Here is a 16,607-nt window from a genome sequence, read left to right as displayed (position 1 = left end):
CCTCAGCAGAGGAGTCCCGTTCCACAATGGTGGTGTAGGGCCTAATGCAGAGAGGTAGCGAGGAACTGATGAGAGACAGACTGGTAGAAGTTGTACTCACTCTCTGTAGCTGACAGATGGATTTCCAGCAGGTTGAAGAATGGAGCAGGCACCAGGATAGACACACAGGTCTTTGAGGAGCGAGTACCTGTTAGAAGATAGGCCCCTGTAAATAAGCAGAGGGCCCCCGAGGAGCGGGTACCCAGGTTAGAGAACCCCAAAGGGTGAAAATAGCTTCCAGTGGATAGAAGCGGCAAAGTAGCTTCAGACTGGGGCAAACCAATCCTTGCTAACTCGGTGAGAGTCGGCAAAACCTTAAATATGCAGAAGCAGTGACGTCACTCGAGGGGGACGCCCCCGAGGTTCGCGCCAACACTGCTACAAAGGTAGGGACTCGCACACGCGCGCATGCCCTAGGAGGCCTCGGGTCAAGATGGCTGAACGCCACACCAAAACCGCTCTGGGGAAGCCGGAGGGTGCGGCAGGGAGATGCCACGGACGCCGTCCTATCGAGGCTGGTGGAGAAATGTCGGCGAAGCATGTCTGCGAAGTTGTCTGAAGCCTGACAGACGCAACAGCCACGAAGCAAAAAAAGGTTGAGAACTGCTGCTCTAGATTATATAGCAGTGTCGGTGAAGCTTTTTGTTCTCTGTAACCATCTGCGGCTAGGGATGCAAAACCCACTTGTCTGGCATGATCTGTGCTATTCCAGGAATGAAAATTAACAGGTAAGAACCAATTTTCCTTTTTTACTCATGTTTTAGTGCAGTTATTTACCTTTGTAATATGCATTTTAGCACCTAAAAAACCCAAGCTAAGAAACCCGCAGTGTGCTTAGAGTGGGTGCATGCAAATCCCATGTAAAAGAAGGCAATAACTTTTCCCTAGCAATGCAGGGAAGTGCATTAAAGGACAGACAGCTTAAGATACATTTTCTGAATGCCAGAAATTTAAGACCTAGGTTAGAGCACGAGTACAACTTAACTCACATTTGAAATGGCCATGTTATACTATTGCTGAGCCCGGTGTGGTAGGGTCTAGCTTTTTCTACCACACTGAGCACAGCAATAGAATAACTTTGGCTACTAGAAAGGTGAGTTTACTCCACATCAGACACAGGAGTTTAATTTCCAGTAAGCTCTCGTGGCAGGCACTTAGATGAAATGCAATCCAGGGTGCTGCTTACATGTTGTGGGAAAATAGGAAGGTAGTAAGAGGATGTGAAGAACTTTGTAACCCAACAGAAATTAGTAGAACAAAGATAATCACTAATGTAGTTAGTGTAATTGCTTGACATGAGGCCTATAATTTCTGACAATAATTATGCCATTTTTCTTAGCTTGCCTGGTAACAAGAGACAAGTCATGAGATCAGATATGTTAGCAAGGAGTTAATCATGAGACTAACTGCGCAGAAAGCATGGAAAACAGGACATCAGCAAGCTAACCGCAACTACTGCTGCTGATGTGGTGAGCACAGATAGCTGAAGCCTCAATAGATAATATGAAACACAAGGGAGCAGCCCAGAGAAGAAACTGGGACTTAGGTCAGGAAAATTAGCATAAAACATACTAAAGTCAGACAGGTTAGATCAGAGAAAGAACAGCTCAGAGAAAAAGCTTGTTTGGACATTCCAGTGACCAATGACCTGTTCCTCATCTCCGACGCAGTGTTTCCAGTTTTCCAAGATATGTAAGACTTGCACTGGAAACCGTGAGGGGAAGTATCTTTGTATATAATCTTAATGCAAATTTAATCTTGTATGCTTTCATTGCTTATTCTTAGAATTATAAGTAAAACTTCTATACTTATTTATAAAAGTGTTGTGTATTCTGTGATGTAATAAACTACCACTTAGCCCACCTTTTACACACAGGAAACAAATTCTCACACTTTCAAGAATGGCAAGTAAAATCAAAGCATAATCTCTCTGGGCAAGGCACAAACAGCAAACTTAACAAAGTATAAAACTCTATGGGGAGACACCAAAGTCGGATGCACAGCACCAAAGCGCTTGTTGTTTAGCTGAAGGTGCCTTCCCCAGAGAGCTTATGTTTAATTTTATTTGCCATTCCTTGCCAAAAGGCATTGCATGTGAGATTGGTGCTGTGCATCCCAATTTGTGGGCACATCCTCTCATTTCAGTCCTCATTTTGACAAAGAATAGCAAATAAAATAAAAGAATAAGCTCGATGGGAAAGGCATCTACAGCTAGATGAACAAAGCGTAGGCTGTCTTGGTGGGCACCAACAGCTGAAGACTACCTACTTTTATCACTGTGTGTTTATTGTCCAGCTTTTCAGGATAACAGAAAACCAGTGACTGCTGCCTTCCTCAGGTTTATGCTGGAACTGTAACTCCTGGGTCTGACATGGAGTAAACTCACATTTCTGGTGGCCAGTATTGTCTCTTGTTGTGCCCAGTGTAATAATCCACATCAGACCCAAGAAGGACTTAAATTTCCAATGTAAATTCTCTGGGGCCGGAACCTACAGTTTAACAATGCATAAGCTCTCTGGGGAGGGCACAAAGTGAGATGCACAGCGCCAAAGTGCATACTATTCAGCTGAAGATGCCTTCCCCAGAGAGCTTATGTTTTGTTCAGCTGTGGGTGCAAACCCCAGAGAGCTTACAGTGGAAATGTAACTCCTTAGTCATCTGAGGTGGAGTAAACTCATTTCTGGTGGTCAACGTTATTCTACTGCTATGTCCAGATTGGTAGAAACAACTTGACACTATCAGATGGGCACAGCAATAGAATACATGACATAGGAATAGAATATCTTGGCCACCTTTTACTTCACCTCAGGCCAAGGAGCTAAGTGCTTTAAATAGGAGCCAGTGAGACCAAAATTGTCCTTGTATGTAAGTCTGACACTGGGCATCCCAGTTTGGGCACAATCTCACATGCAAGGTCATTTGCATTTTTTTGTAATTTATCTTTCTGATTTTTGCAACTGGAAAGAACAACAGGGGGTTTGTTTTATGAAGTATTCTCATGGCACTGCTGCATTTAAGAACCATTACTCTATTTGAAAGGAAAGTTTCCAAAGCTGAAGTTCTGCGAACTGCTCAGAACTTCTTTGGGGCTCTGGCCCACAGCTACGTTTTTGGTAGCACAGGTCTGCTAATCTTCTCCAGGGTCTGTGCAGAACTAAGGAAAACCCTTACCCCAACCTCCTGCTGGCTCTGGGTAGGTATTTCCAGGGGACAGTTTGTTCAGCTACTGGCCCTGTATTGCCTTCAAGCATGGTTGCTGGAAAGCAACAGTATCCAAGTGAGCATGCTCTGTGCCCTTCTCTCATAAATGGGCTTAAAGGAAAAGTCACCAAATGCAGTTCTGGGCTAATGTAAAGTCACCCCACCCCCTGTGTGATGTCATCACTCTGCGCCCAGCAAGAAGAGGAACTGCCCCCTGTTGGAAGACGGACACAAAAAAGCTTTTTCTTCTTTCATTAACAGATTACAGCTGGAAACCAGAAACCTTTAGCCTCAAATTACAGCTTCCGCCTTTCTCTCCTGCTCCTGTCTCGAAGCTGCACTTGTAGGAGGCAAACAATCAGTTCTTTTGTAGCCTGAGAAAGAGCCCTCAAATCATTTCTGATCCTGAAAGCAGCAAAAACAGAGGAAAATGCCTGCAGGAGCCTCTGCTCAGGTAGGAGATTGCCCTCAACTTCCTGCCCTCTCTGTACAAACCCTGCTGCAGCTTTCTAACCTGGGACACGGCCAAGTCCTCCCTGACTTCAGTACGGTCTCCAGCAGACCTGGGGCACGGAAAAGGCTCCTCCTGACCCTCCTGATTTTAAGGAGGGAGATCAGGAGTCCCACAGAGTGAGACTTTGTATCGCAGGCTCTGTGTACCTGCTTTCTATTTGCTATTATCCTACTCTGGGGCTATGCTATGTGATTGTGCATTATTTACATCCAGAAAACTCTCTCCCTTCCCTGCACTGGGATATCTCTTGCTGAATGTGATGCAGAAGGTGCTGAGTGTTACTGATTTGTGTTTCAGGTCCCAATAACCTTTGAGGACATTGCTATCTATTTCTCCCAGGAGGAATGGGAGTATTTAAAAGAATGGGAAAAGGAGCTTTACAAGGATGTGATGAAGGAGAATTATCAGATGCTCAGCTCACTAGGTAAGAAGGCACAGTTTATCTTTTTTTTCTGAAAAATATTGGGAGGGGGAGGAAAAGAAATATTATTTGATTATAAATTGAGTGAAAGCCTCTGTTTTGCAGCTCAATATAAGCAAGGCTTTTTCTATGATTTTCTCTAACATAGCTTAAGGGAGAGGAATGAATGACAATCCCAGCCAGAAAGAGAGAAGAAGAGGCAGGGCAGAAAGAAATAAGAATCTAAAACTTGAAATGATAAAGTCCCAGGAGAAAGGTTGAAAGTAAAAATATGTGGAGAGAGGAGATGGGGCTGAATGAGGAGGGAGAGAAAGATGGATGAGAGGGACAGGACCATGGAAGAGTGAATGAATAGGAGAGGGATGGGAGAAGGAGAGAATGAAGAGAATGTGAGAGGGCAGTAGGGAAGAGCACCCAGGAAAAAGATCTAGGCATCATAGTGGATAATACTTTAAAATCGTCGGCTCAGTGTGTTGCAGCAGTCAAAAAAGCAAATAGACTGTTAGGAATTATTAAGAAGGGAATGATTAATAGAACATAAAATGTCATAATGCCTCTATATCACTCCATGGTGAGACCACACCTTGAATACTGTGTACGATTCTGGTCGCCGCATCTCAAAAAAGATATAGTTGCAATGGAGAAGGTACAGAGAAGGGCAACCAAAATGATAAAGAGGATGGAACAGCTCCCCTATGAGGAAAGGCTGACAAGGTTAGGGCTGTTCAGCTTGGAGAAGAGACGGCTGAGGGGGGATATGATAGAGGTCTTTAAGATCATGAGAGGTCTTGAACGAGTAGATGTGACTCGGTTATTTTCACTTTCGAATAATAGAAGGACTAGGGAGCATTCCCGGAGAGTACCACAGCCAGGCTGGCAGAGGGTCCCGAAGGGCCGAAGACGACTTCAACAGAATGCGATTGAAGATAGCTCTGGAGAGGCTCCTGCTTGACTGATATATTACCTTACAAACTGTTTACTTAACATACCATATTGTTGGAGTTTGCAGTAGACGGAAAGAGGTCTGAAGGATAGAAGGGCTAGCAGAGGTCATTATGGTTAATGTTGATTCATTGTTGGTTTGGTTACTTTGATATATTGATGAGCAACCCCAGAGGTCGGGGGTATGGGGAGTGATAATTGTCTTCCTCCATGGGATACGGGCACATTGAAATTGTGCTCCAGGTTAAACAGGGAAGGGTTGTGGGAGGGGAGAAGGGAGGGGACGGGAATAGGATTCTCAAGATATAGCTTGGTTGTTGGGTGTACCCTTATTAATGTGATGGGGGGTCTGCTAAAGGGGGGAACGGTTGCCCTTCAGCCGGGAGGAGAAGGTTTGAGGTTGTAGAATGACTTCCTTTAAATTCTTCTCCCTAAACGTGAAAGGTCTCAATTCACCACGTAAGAGAAAATTATTGTTCAAGGAACTGGACAGAATGAATATTGATGTTGTAATGGTACAATAGACCCATTTACGGAAAAGATACCAAGGTCTATTGTGTAATCCTAAATACCCACATCAATACTGGGCTGCAGCATCGGTTACTTCAAAATATGCTGGATTGGGGATACTGATCCACAAATATTTTCTTTTTGAATTAAAGGAAACCTCTGAGGATCCTAATGGCCACTTTCTTCTAGTGAAACTGTCTATAGGGGGAGAGATTTACACTCTGGTGTCAATATATGGTCCCAACTCCCAAAAGGCGGATTTTTACAATTCTCTAAATCAATTACTGATATCCAGGGCCGAAGGCGCTCTGATCCTGGGAGGGGATTTCAATTTAACTGTTAACCCTCGCCTAGACACCTCACTGGGCTCCAGCTCAGACTCAAAAAAAGCTAAGGGTGCGCTGAAAGCTCTCATTCGATGCCAAGGCCTACGTGATATGTGGAGATCTCGATATCCAACTTCGAGAAATTATACTTACTTTTCTTCCCCACATAATAGCTACTCCAGGATAGACATGTTCTTATGCAGCGCAGGTTTACTTCCTAGAATGTCTAAGGCCGACATTGAACCAATTTTATGGTCTGATCATGCTCCAATTTGGTTTGCATTACAGGTCAGGGATTATGATCGGGGTACCAGATTCTGGCGGCTCAATGAGTCTCTCTTAGATGATCCTGCTTATCTATCGCAGGTGGAGTCAGAAATCCAGGAATACTTGCAAATAAATGACAATGGGGAAGTTAACCCGGTAGTACTATGGGATTGCCTAAAGGCGGTGCTCCGGGGCAAATTTATTGCGAGGGCGGCATTGTTAAAGAAACAGCGGGAGCATGAAAGGACGAGGCTACTTCAACAGCTTAGGGAGTTAGAGCGCATCCATAAACACTCTGTCTCCTCCTCGGTGACCTACACCCAACTTGATGACCTCAGAAATCGCATTGCAGCCTTAGATGCGGCATTCATTGCCCATCAAATGCAAATGACCCAGCAAAGATATTTTGCTGATGGGGAATAAAACTGGTAAGGTTTTAGCTAATATTTTGAAACGTTGGCAAGCTCAGGCCACAATTGTCAAAATAAAAAGCAAGGAGGGCGACATGCTGACTGATAATAAATCCATTAGACGGCGCTTCCATCAATTCTATTCTGAACTACATACAAGGGATGAGGAGATCTGTATGGGAGACACTGATAAATATTTAGCGGCCTCCAAAGTTCCGGCTTTAGAGGAATCCCAACAACGGATATTGAACAAGGATATCTCGGAGCAGGAAATCATACTGGCTATCCGCTTCCTCAAACCTGGGAAATCACCAGGGCTTGATGGTTATACAGGGCGGTTTTACCAAACATTTGCCCCATGCATCGCTCCTGTCTTAGCTAAGTTCTTTCTTGCCCTTAAAGAGGGGTCATTATTATCTTCAACTGCTAATACTGCTGGTATCATGATTTTGGCTAAGCCGGGGAGAGATCCCACAGTCTGCGGTTCCTACAGGCCGATTTCCCTCATAAATATTGATTTAAAAATCTTGGCGACCCGGCTGAATAGTTTTATTGCCCACATTATCCATCCGGACCAAGCAGGATTTATTCCTGGTCGCCAAGCAAGTGATAACGTTCACAAAATCGTCGACATGTTTTGGTGGGTAAAGAAACATAATATCCCAGCGGTAGCTTTATCAGTCGACGCCGAAAAAGCGTTCGACATGGTACACTGGCCTTATCTATTTGCACTATTACGTAAATTGCATTTTGGGGATTCCTTTATACAGTAGATTCAGCAGTTATATACTAACCCTCTAGCTTTTATAAAAATAAATGGGGGTTACTCATCCACCTTCCCGGTGCGGCGGGATACTCGTCAGGGATGCCCTCTATCACCCCTTCTTTTTGCAATTATTTTAGAACCATTCGCAACTCTGGTGAGAAATCATCCTGATATCAAAGGGGTAGAAGTGGGGCCTTTTACTTCCAAACTGTCTCTATTCGCGGACGACATATTGATACTGGTAACTGAACCGGATACATCCCTAAACCATGTGACTGTAGCCATGGAAGAGTTCAGTAAGGTCTCCGGTTTCTGGCTTAACTGGGAAAAGTCGGAAATTCTCAACAAAAATCTTTCTCACTCTTCTGAACAGGAACTTAGGACAAGGTTTCGATTTAAATGGGCTCAAGATAAATTAAAATATTTAGGGCTATACATTAGCGCCACACCAGACCTGTTTCACTTAAACTATGACAAATTGTAGTCTATGATTCTCAGGGAATTGGAGGAGTGGAACAGATATAGCATTTCCTGGCTAGGCAGAATTGCTGCAGTCAAAATGACTATCATTCCTAAATTGTTATAGCTGTTTCAGACCTTGCCGATTGAAGTTCCCAGACAAAAACTGTCCCAGTGGCAAAAAAGATTGATGCTTTATGTATGGGGAGGTAAACGGCCCAGGATTGCCAGACACACTCTCTACAAGCCCAGAAAACGGTGGGGGGGGGGGGGGGGGGATTGGGGGTGCCAAATTTAGAACGGTATTTCATGGCAGCTCGCTTCAAAACGATTGCAGATTGGCATAAGCAGTCTTATCCAAAGCCGTGGTTTCTATTTAGCCAGCAACTAGTTGGCGACTTACCTTTATGTAGCCTTTTATGGCAGCCTAAGCACACCTGGACGATACATCCAGAGGAGGTCCTACCACCCACCATGTTACTTTCCCTTCGACTTTGGGCTGCCAAAAGATGTATGCTCCTGGGGAAACGAGAATATCACCACTCTACTTATTTGTATGCCAATAAGAATTTTACCCCGGGATATGAAAATCCAGCTTTCCAGAGGTGGAAGGACTGGGTATTAGTACATGGGGACATATATGGGGTCCAAGGGCCTTATCTCTTTTCAGGACTTGCAAGCAAGATACGGGATGGAGGGGTCTGATATTTTTTTATACCTCCAACTACGTCACTTTGCACAGTCTTCTTCATTAAGTGAACACCTCCAACTCGGGAAGTCGGAGTTCGAGAGCTTTTGTAACAAAGCAGATTTCACATTTAAATTATTGTCAGTGTTATATAATCTGTTAGGAATGGAACCAATTGTGAAAACTACTTCAATGTTGGCGTGGGAACAGGATTTACATGTTGCTTTTTCTTCCCAGGAGTGGGAGGGGATTTTTACAAACATTGGCAAGGGGCTAATTGCTGCTTCGTTAATTGAAAATTCACTGAAGATGTTGTTTCATTGGCATTACTATCCGACTCGCCTACATCGTATGATGCCACATGTATCCGACCAGTGCTGGAGGGGTTGCCATAATGAGGGTAGTTATCTGCACATGTGGTGGGCTTGTCCTCTTCTTCGTCCACTGTGGCAAGCTATTGACTCCTGGATTCAACGTTTGTGTGGCATTTCTGAAAGTTTACTTCCACAGCATGCATTACTGGGTATTCCCATGATTTCGGGAAAGGAGGGTCTTAACAGATTAATTATATTTGTACAGCTACTAGGATTGAAATTGCAAAGAAATGGAAGTCTACCCAAATACCGACTCTGGCCGAAATACGAGTTAAATTGGGGCACATACATATCATGGCCGAGATAACTGCTAGGCTTAAGAAACAGCTTCGTCAGTTTCAGGACACTTGGACAGTCTATATTACATGGAAGGAGGATTACTTGCTTGATATTTCCAACTGAGACACTAGTATACAGTTCTTTGGTTATCTTTTCTGCTGTGATTTCTTTGATATTTTGTGACTAATATTCCCTTTGGCAGATTGCCTATTTATTGTTCCATTATTACTTTAATCTATTATCTCATGTGCGCTATTAGCATATGGGGGGAGGGGGGGGGGGTTGGGAGATAGACTGTATAAATTTAACAGAGACAAAGACAAGTGGAATGTGGTCCATTCACTTTATTCTTATGTGGTTTCATATATACATTTATATGCCTCTACATAAGGTTATTCTTGCTGTTACTGGAATGATTCTAGTTCTATGTTCCATGTGATTTGTGCCGGTTACGGCTTATGTATATGTTTAAAGCTTTTTCCATATGTCCGTTAATACTCTAATAAAAATATTTCAATTAAAAAAAAAAAGAAATAAATGGCTGCTTCATGGAGCAGCTGGTACAAGAGCCAACAAGAGGACAAACTATTTTAGATCTAGTCCTTAGTGTAGCACAGGATTTGGTGCGAGAGGTAACAGTGCTGGAGCCATTTGCCTATAGTGATTCAACACGATGAAATTTGACTTAATAACTGGAGGGCAGGCACTAAAGATTTTAACTGTGAAAGAACTTAACCTTCAAAAGGGTGACTATGATAAAATGAGGAAAATGGTTTAGGGAAAAACCTGAAGGCAGCTGCAAAGGTTGAGTTTATATCGGGCATGGACCTTTGTTTAAAAAACACGATCTTGAAAGCCCACACCAGACTTCTTCCACGCATTAGAAAAGGTGAAAGGAAGACTAAATGACTACTGGCATAGTTAAAAATAGCTAAAAAAAATATATATATATATATATATGTTTCAAGAAATGGAAATGAGATCCGAATGAAGAAAATAGGGAACAGCCTAAGCTTACTGGGAAGTTTAGATGCAAAGTATTAATAAGGAAGGTAAAGAGAGAATTTAGAAAGAAGTTTGCCATAGAAGCAAAAACTCAGAATAAAAACTTCAGGTTCAGCCTGAAAGGGAATCAGTTGGATCATTAGACGATCGAGGGATAATAGGGGGCACGTAGGGTTGATAAGGCCATAGCAGAGAGGCTAAATTTAATTCTTTGCTTTGGTCTCCACTGAGGAAAATATAAGAGGAATACCCATGTCAGAAATGATACTTAAATGTGATGATTCAGAGAAACTGAAACAAATCTCAGTGAACAAGGAAGGTGTACTAGGGCAAACTGGACAAACTAAAGCGTACCACATCACCTGGAGCAGAGTACTGAGAGAACTGAAAAATGAAATTGCAGTTGTAAACTATCATTAAACTAGTCTATGGTACCTGAAGACCGGAGGGTTGCCAATGTCCCAGATTTTAAAAAGGGATCAAGGGATGATCCAGGAAACTACAGACCAGCGAGTCTGACGTCTGTGCCAGGCAAACTGGTAGAAACATTCATAAAAAAAAATTACTTAATATATAAATAGGCATAGTGCAATGGGACAAAGCCAACATGGATTTAGCCAAGGGAAGCCTCACCAATCTGCTAGATTTTTTTTGAGGGTCTAAATAAACATGTGGATAAAGGTGAGCCAGTTGATATAGTATATCTGGGTATCCAGAAAGCATTTGACAAAGTCCCTCATGAGAGACTTCTTAGGAAATTAAAAAATCATGGTATAGGGGGGCAGTGTCCTATTGTGGATTGGGAACTGTTTAAAAGACAGAAACAGAGAGTAGGGCTTGTTTGAGAACTTTTCTTCTTCTTATCTTGGGAATGGATATACCAAAATGTTGTGTAAAAAAAATAAATAAATAAAGATTTGTGCTTAGCATGAAGACTATTCTCCATTTTTGGTGAGCCACCCTCTCCTTCAGTTTTATGTTTTAGAGGAATGCACTGTATAGTCTGGTGGAGATGGAGAAATTTGATGCTAGGCATCTTCAAAACAGAAATCACAATTTTTATGTATCTGGACCCCTTCTATTGACTATCTCACAGGGCTAGAAGTCAACTTTTGAATGACCTAGGTTGTGTTACAGAAGCGGACCCTTAGGCCGAAGTGGAGTTGGCACAACCTGCAGGGAGGAGCTCCACACGACCCCACTGTTGGCAGGCGGAACTGGCTGGAACAGAGGCCCAACTGGAGCTTCACGAATATCAGCCCTCGTTCCCCTTAGTTTGAGCCCTCTGGTGCTGAGGCTGGCTGGGCTTAGGCGTGGGCCTCTGTGGAGGTGAAGATCCATTGTGTAGAAGAGGATGCAGACCAGCATGGTGAAGAAAGTGGAGACAGGACAGGCAGCAGGCAAACAGAGACAGGTTCAGACTATGATCAGAGGCAGGCAGAGTTCAGTCTGTGTCATGGTTCAGGTAGTGGTCAGGGCAGGGAGAGTTCGAGCAGGCAATGGTCAGAGGCAGGTGGAGGCCGAGCAGCGTCGAGGTCCAATCCAAGGCAAGCCAGAAGTCCAATCCGAATTCAAAGCCAGGAGTCCAATCTGAATGAGATGAGGAATGAAGAGGAGAAAAGAGGTTGAGGAACCACAGGAGCAAGATGAGATGATGAAGACAGACGAAAGGAAGACTGATGAAGAAGACAAGAATTTAGAAGACAAACCCGGACTTCCAGGGAACCAGGAACAGGACACAGGATCTCAGGAAAGACACACAGCGGAATCGGGAACCAGGAAACAAGGATCAGGAGCGCAGAGGCAAAATACTTCTCCAACGGAGTTGGCCTATTGCTGAGGCACTGAGGAATATTCTGGCCAGCTTTATATATTGGAGTCCCAGTGATGTCATCAAGCAGTGCCAGCCATGGTTTCCCACCACTGGCTCTTTAAGAAGGGCAAGGTCAGCGTGCATGCATGCCTAGGAAGACCTGGGACAGAGGTGGCATCGTAGGCTGGCTTGAGCATGGCAGTCTGCTGCGCTGACGAGGAGGAGAAACATTGGAGGTCCCAGGAGTAGGGAAGGCTGGCAGCTCATGGCAGGCTACCACATGAGAGTCGGGAGGTTTCCCTCGGCATCTGCAGGGTCCGGCTCGGATCCAGGGCTGCAGGTAAGAACGGTGGTCTGCGGGACAGGCCTGCAGATTGCTGAACACAACAGGTTGATTGGTCTCATCCTTTCTGTTGGTTTAATGGACGTTGATTTTTTTCTTTTTATGCTGATTGGAAGGTGGGAGGGGAGATGACTACCTTCTTAAATTTGTACTACAACTTCGCTTTTCTAAGACATGGTGTCTACTGAACAAATATTATTATGTTCAATATTTCATTATTTGTTTTGTGATTCAATACAAATACTTCAACCATAAAACCATGCTGAAGCATTGGGTCATTACAAATATACTGCAGACAAAAGGGATATAACTGCTATTACCCCCAAGTTCTTATAAACCTGGGGTTCCTTCAGGACTGCAAACAGGCCTGGTGTTCATGATGGGCAAAATATGCCAATTAGGCTTCTTCTTAGGCCATATATTTATAGATATGTCTGAATATTCAGTAGGTCCTGAGCACCAGATCTGCTTATGGCCCTTGTGAATGCTAGGAAAACCTTGATCATTTTCACTGTGAATTTCCCTCATATCAGGTAATGTCTGCCTTTATTTTCTTATCCAGAGATCAATGAATGCAAGGAAGGACATGAGGAGACACATCCTGAGGAAATGACTAAAACTGTATCTGAAAAAGATGGAAGGGATACCTGCCCATGTTGTGATTGGGAGAAAAACTGCTGGACTCATTATAAACCAGAGGAAGGATTAAGAAACCCAACAGGAGACTTCACTGGGAGTGTGATTCCCTGTGAGCAAAATATCAATGATACCCACAGAATGGAGCATAATAGAAACGAGACAATAGTACAACAGTCTGTATGTAATGATTGTGGAAACTTCTACATGGATCAGGGAACTCTAAAGTCACAAGATGGATTTCATGGAGATCAGAAACCACATAAATGGATGGACTGTGGCAAGAATCTCAGTCAGAAGGATCCTCTCCCAGTAAATGAGAAACTCCACACTAACTACAACAGACTATTTCTCTGTAATGAAGATGAGAAATGCATCCTTCACAAACCAGACCTGGTAACGTCTAAGAAAAACCACACAGAAGAGAAGCAATTTCCATTAACTGAGTGTGGGAAAAGTTTTAGTCAGAAGGGAGCTCTTACACAGCACCTGAAAACCCACACTGGAGAGAGACCCTTTCCATCCACTGAATGTGGGAAAAGCTATATTCAGAAGGGGGACCTGATGATACATCAGAGAACCCATAAAGGTGAGAGACCCTTTGCACATACTCAATGTCAGAAGAACGTCATTTATAAAGGAAGCCTAATAATTCATCAGACAACTCATACTGGGGAGAGATTTCCTTGCACTGAATGTGGAAAATGCTTTATTCGGAAGCAGAGTCTTCTGATACACCAGACAATCCATTCAGGAGAGAAACCCTTCTCATGTAAGGAATGTAGGAAAAATTTCAGTCAGAAAAGCGATCTTACTCAGCATTTACGTATACATACTGGGGAAAGACCCTTTCAATGCAATGAATGTGGGAAAAGCTTCAGTCATAAGGGAGCACTTAGACAACACCTGAGAATTCACAGTGGGGAGAGACCCTTTACCTGCACTGAATGTGGGAAAAGCTTCAGAGAGAAGGGATGGCTTACACAACACCTGAGAATTCACACTGGAGAGAGACCCTTTATATGCACTAAATGTGGGAAAAGCTTCATTCAGAGGGCAAATCTTCGATATCACTTGGCAAGTCACACTGGAGAGAGACCCTTTACATGCACTGAATGTGAGAAAAGCTTCAGTCAGAAGGGAGCGCTTACAAAACACCTGAGAATTCATGCTGGAGAGAGACCCTTTAAATGCACTGAATGTGGGAAAAGCTTCAGGGGGAAGTGGTGGCTTAACCAACACCTGAGAATTCACACTGGAGAGAAACCCTTTACATGCACTGAATGTGGGGAAAGCTTTAGGGGCAAGGGATGGCTTAACCAACACCTGAGAATTCACACTGGAGAGAGACCCTTTACATGCACTGAATGTGGGAAAAGCTTTATTCAGAAGGGGGACCTGCTGATACATCAGAGAACCCATGAAGGAAATAAGCCCTTTCTGTGCAAGGAATGTGGGAAAAGCTTTATTCGGAAGAGGAACCTTTTGATACACCAGAGAACCCATGAAGGAATTAAGCCCTTTCTGTGCAGGGAATGTGGGAAAAGCTTTAGTCTGAAGGAAGATATTCTAAGTCACCTAAAAGAGCATTGGTGATCTGAATGGTGGAGAATAGTTGAAGAGTGAAATTCTCTAGTGAAGACTTGCGGAGTAGCTTCACGTGTTGACCTCACTGTATAACAACTTAATCAGATGTCAGCAAAGTGACTATTACTTTTTAAATATGAAAAGAAGCAAAGAGACAAATCCATGATGGCCGCACATTGCTCAGAATAAAATGGTGCCCTTTTTCCCCTGCCCATCACAGTGTCACTCCTTCTGGTCACTCTGGATCGCCTCACCCATTTATTAAGTTAAACTGCATAACTTTAGGCAAGTATGTTCAGCAGGATGTGTATCCCATTGAATATTCAGAACAAGTTATTCAGTTAACTTTAATTAGATAATTTGTCTGCTAGCCAGCTTACTGAATATGCGCTCTATAAGACTGTGAGGGAGTCGGTTAGACAGATGATTGAGGGTTAATGGGGCACTTAAGCAAGATAAGGTCATAGTGGAAATACTAAATGAATTCTTTGCTTCAGTATTTACTGAGGTGGATGTAGAGGAGATACCTGTACCAGAAACTGTATTTAATGGTGATGATTCAGAGGAACTGAAACAAATCATGGTAAACCAGGAAGATGAAATAGGGGGAAAAAATCACCTAGACCCCTGCAGTTATCCCTTCCATCTGTCACATCCTCAATCTATCACTTTCCATTGCAACTGTTCCTATCAAACATAGTGATCACACCACTCCTCAAAAACCTCTCATTGGATCCTACCTTCCTTTCTAACTATCCCAGCTCTCTCTTCCTTTTTTCATCAAAAGTACTTGAATGTGCTGTTCACTCAATGTCTTAAATTTCTTCCATCTCCTGCCATTCTTGAGCCACTGCAGTGTTTTTCACTCTCTACATTCCACAGAAACTTGCAAAAAGTTCCCAGTGATCTGTTTATTGCTAAAACCAAAAGCCTGAATTTTATAAGTCCTGCACACGTAAAATTCAGGGATTATGCGCGTGGCCTGGCCCTGCGCACACTGTGCGCATTTTCAAAATGGCCCAGCCACGCACGTAACCCCGATATGTGCAGAAGTGCCGAGCCAGAAGAAAGGGGCGGGCCTGGGGTGGGGTCTGGCAGGGGAGGGGTGGGGGCAGGCCAGGACAGCGCCATGAGATGCTGTCCCGAGGAAGCGTGCACTGGCAGCCAGCCGGTGCGCGTAACTTACTTCTGCTCATCAGAGCAGGTAAGTTAAAAAAAAAAAAAAAAGGGTTAGCTAGGGTAGATTTAGGGGTCGGGGTTGAGAGGGGAAAAGGAAGGAAGGTTAGGCAGGGGGTAGGGAATTTCCCTCCCAGTCTGCTCCTTAATTGGAGCGGACTGAGAGGGAAATCTGGGAGGGACATGAAAATCTGGCGCACATGTGCGCGTGGGAACCGTATTTTATAACATGTGGCGCATCCCTTTTAAAATTGACCCCAAAGGCCTTTACTTGATCCTTATCCTCCTTGACCTATCTGATGATTTTGACACTGAGCACCACCTACTCCTCACTTGGGTTTTGGGATTCCATCATGTCTTGTTTTCTTCTTTCTTCTCTCATCACACTTTTAGTATGTCCTCTGGTGGATCTTCCTTGTCAGGATCCCACTATCAGTTGGTGTGCCTCAGGACTTTCTCGTGGGTCCTCTTCTCTTATTTCTCTGTACTAATTCCCTTGGTGCTCTGATCTTCTCTCATGGCTTTCAATACCATCTTTATGCTAAGGCTTCCCAGACTGACCTCTCTATACGAGAAATTTCATCAGGAATCCAGTTCCAGATCTCATCCTGCCTTACTGACATTGCTGCTTGGATGCACCACTTCCACCTTAAACTCAACATGGCCAAGACACAGAGCTCCTTATCTTTCCCCCAAACTCATTTTTCCTCTTTCCCCTCTCTCTCTGTTTCTGTGAATTACACTGTCATCCTCCCAGGCCCTTTAGCCTATAAACTTGGGTCATTTTTTATTCCTCTCTCTCCTTCTCTATTACATATTCAAGATACTGTTAAAATATTTTGTTATTTCTA

General features: G+C 43.6%; 1 protein-coding gene across 1 annotated transcript; it reads left to right on the top strand.

Moving 5' to 3' along the window:
- The first annotated feature begins 3,439 nt into the window (after nucleotides 1–3,439).
- LOC115083826 (gastrula zinc finger protein XlCGF57.1-like) lies at nucleotides 3,440–15,641 on the top strand. Its single transcript, XM_029587851.1, has 3 exons — nucleotides 3,440–3,694; nucleotides 4,052–4,178; nucleotides 12,920–15,641. The coding sequence occupies exons 1-3, from the start codon at nucleotides 3,671–3,673 to the stop codon at nucleotides 14,587–14,589; spliced, it is 1,821 nt and encodes a 606-aa protein (XP_029443711.1). The 5' UTR covers nucleotides 3,440–3,670; the 3' UTR covers nucleotides 14,590–15,641.
- Nucleotides 15,642–16,607: the final 966 nt, after the last annotated feature.

The sequence above is a fragment of the Rhinatrema bivittatum genome, chromosome 2 (genome assembly GCF_901001135.1).
Source record: "Rhinatrema bivittatum chromosome 2, aRhiBiv1.1, whole genome shotgun sequence".
NCBI classification, from domain to species: domain Eukaryota; kingdom Metazoa; phylum Chordata; class Amphibia; order Gymnophiona; family Rhinatrematidae; genus Rhinatrema; species Rhinatrema bivittatum.
This window is presented reverse-complemented; position numbering and strand designations above follow the sequence as displayed.

What these genes read in the sequence shown, in the direction of transcription:
- LOC115083826 (XM_029587851.1), top strand. Translation starts at nt 3,671, where the DNA reads ATGCCTGCAGGAGCCTCTGCTCAG. An exon ending in CTGCAGGAGCCTCTGCTCAG is followed by an intron (nt 3,695 to 4,051) that starts GTAGGAGATTGC and finishes TTTGTGTTTCAG; the next exon opens with GTCCCAATAACCTTTGAGGA. An exon ending in TCAGATGCTCAGCTCACTAG is followed by an intron (nt 4,179 to 12,919) that starts GTAAGAAGGCAC and finishes TTTCTTATCCAG; the next exon opens with AGATCAATGAATGCAAGGAA.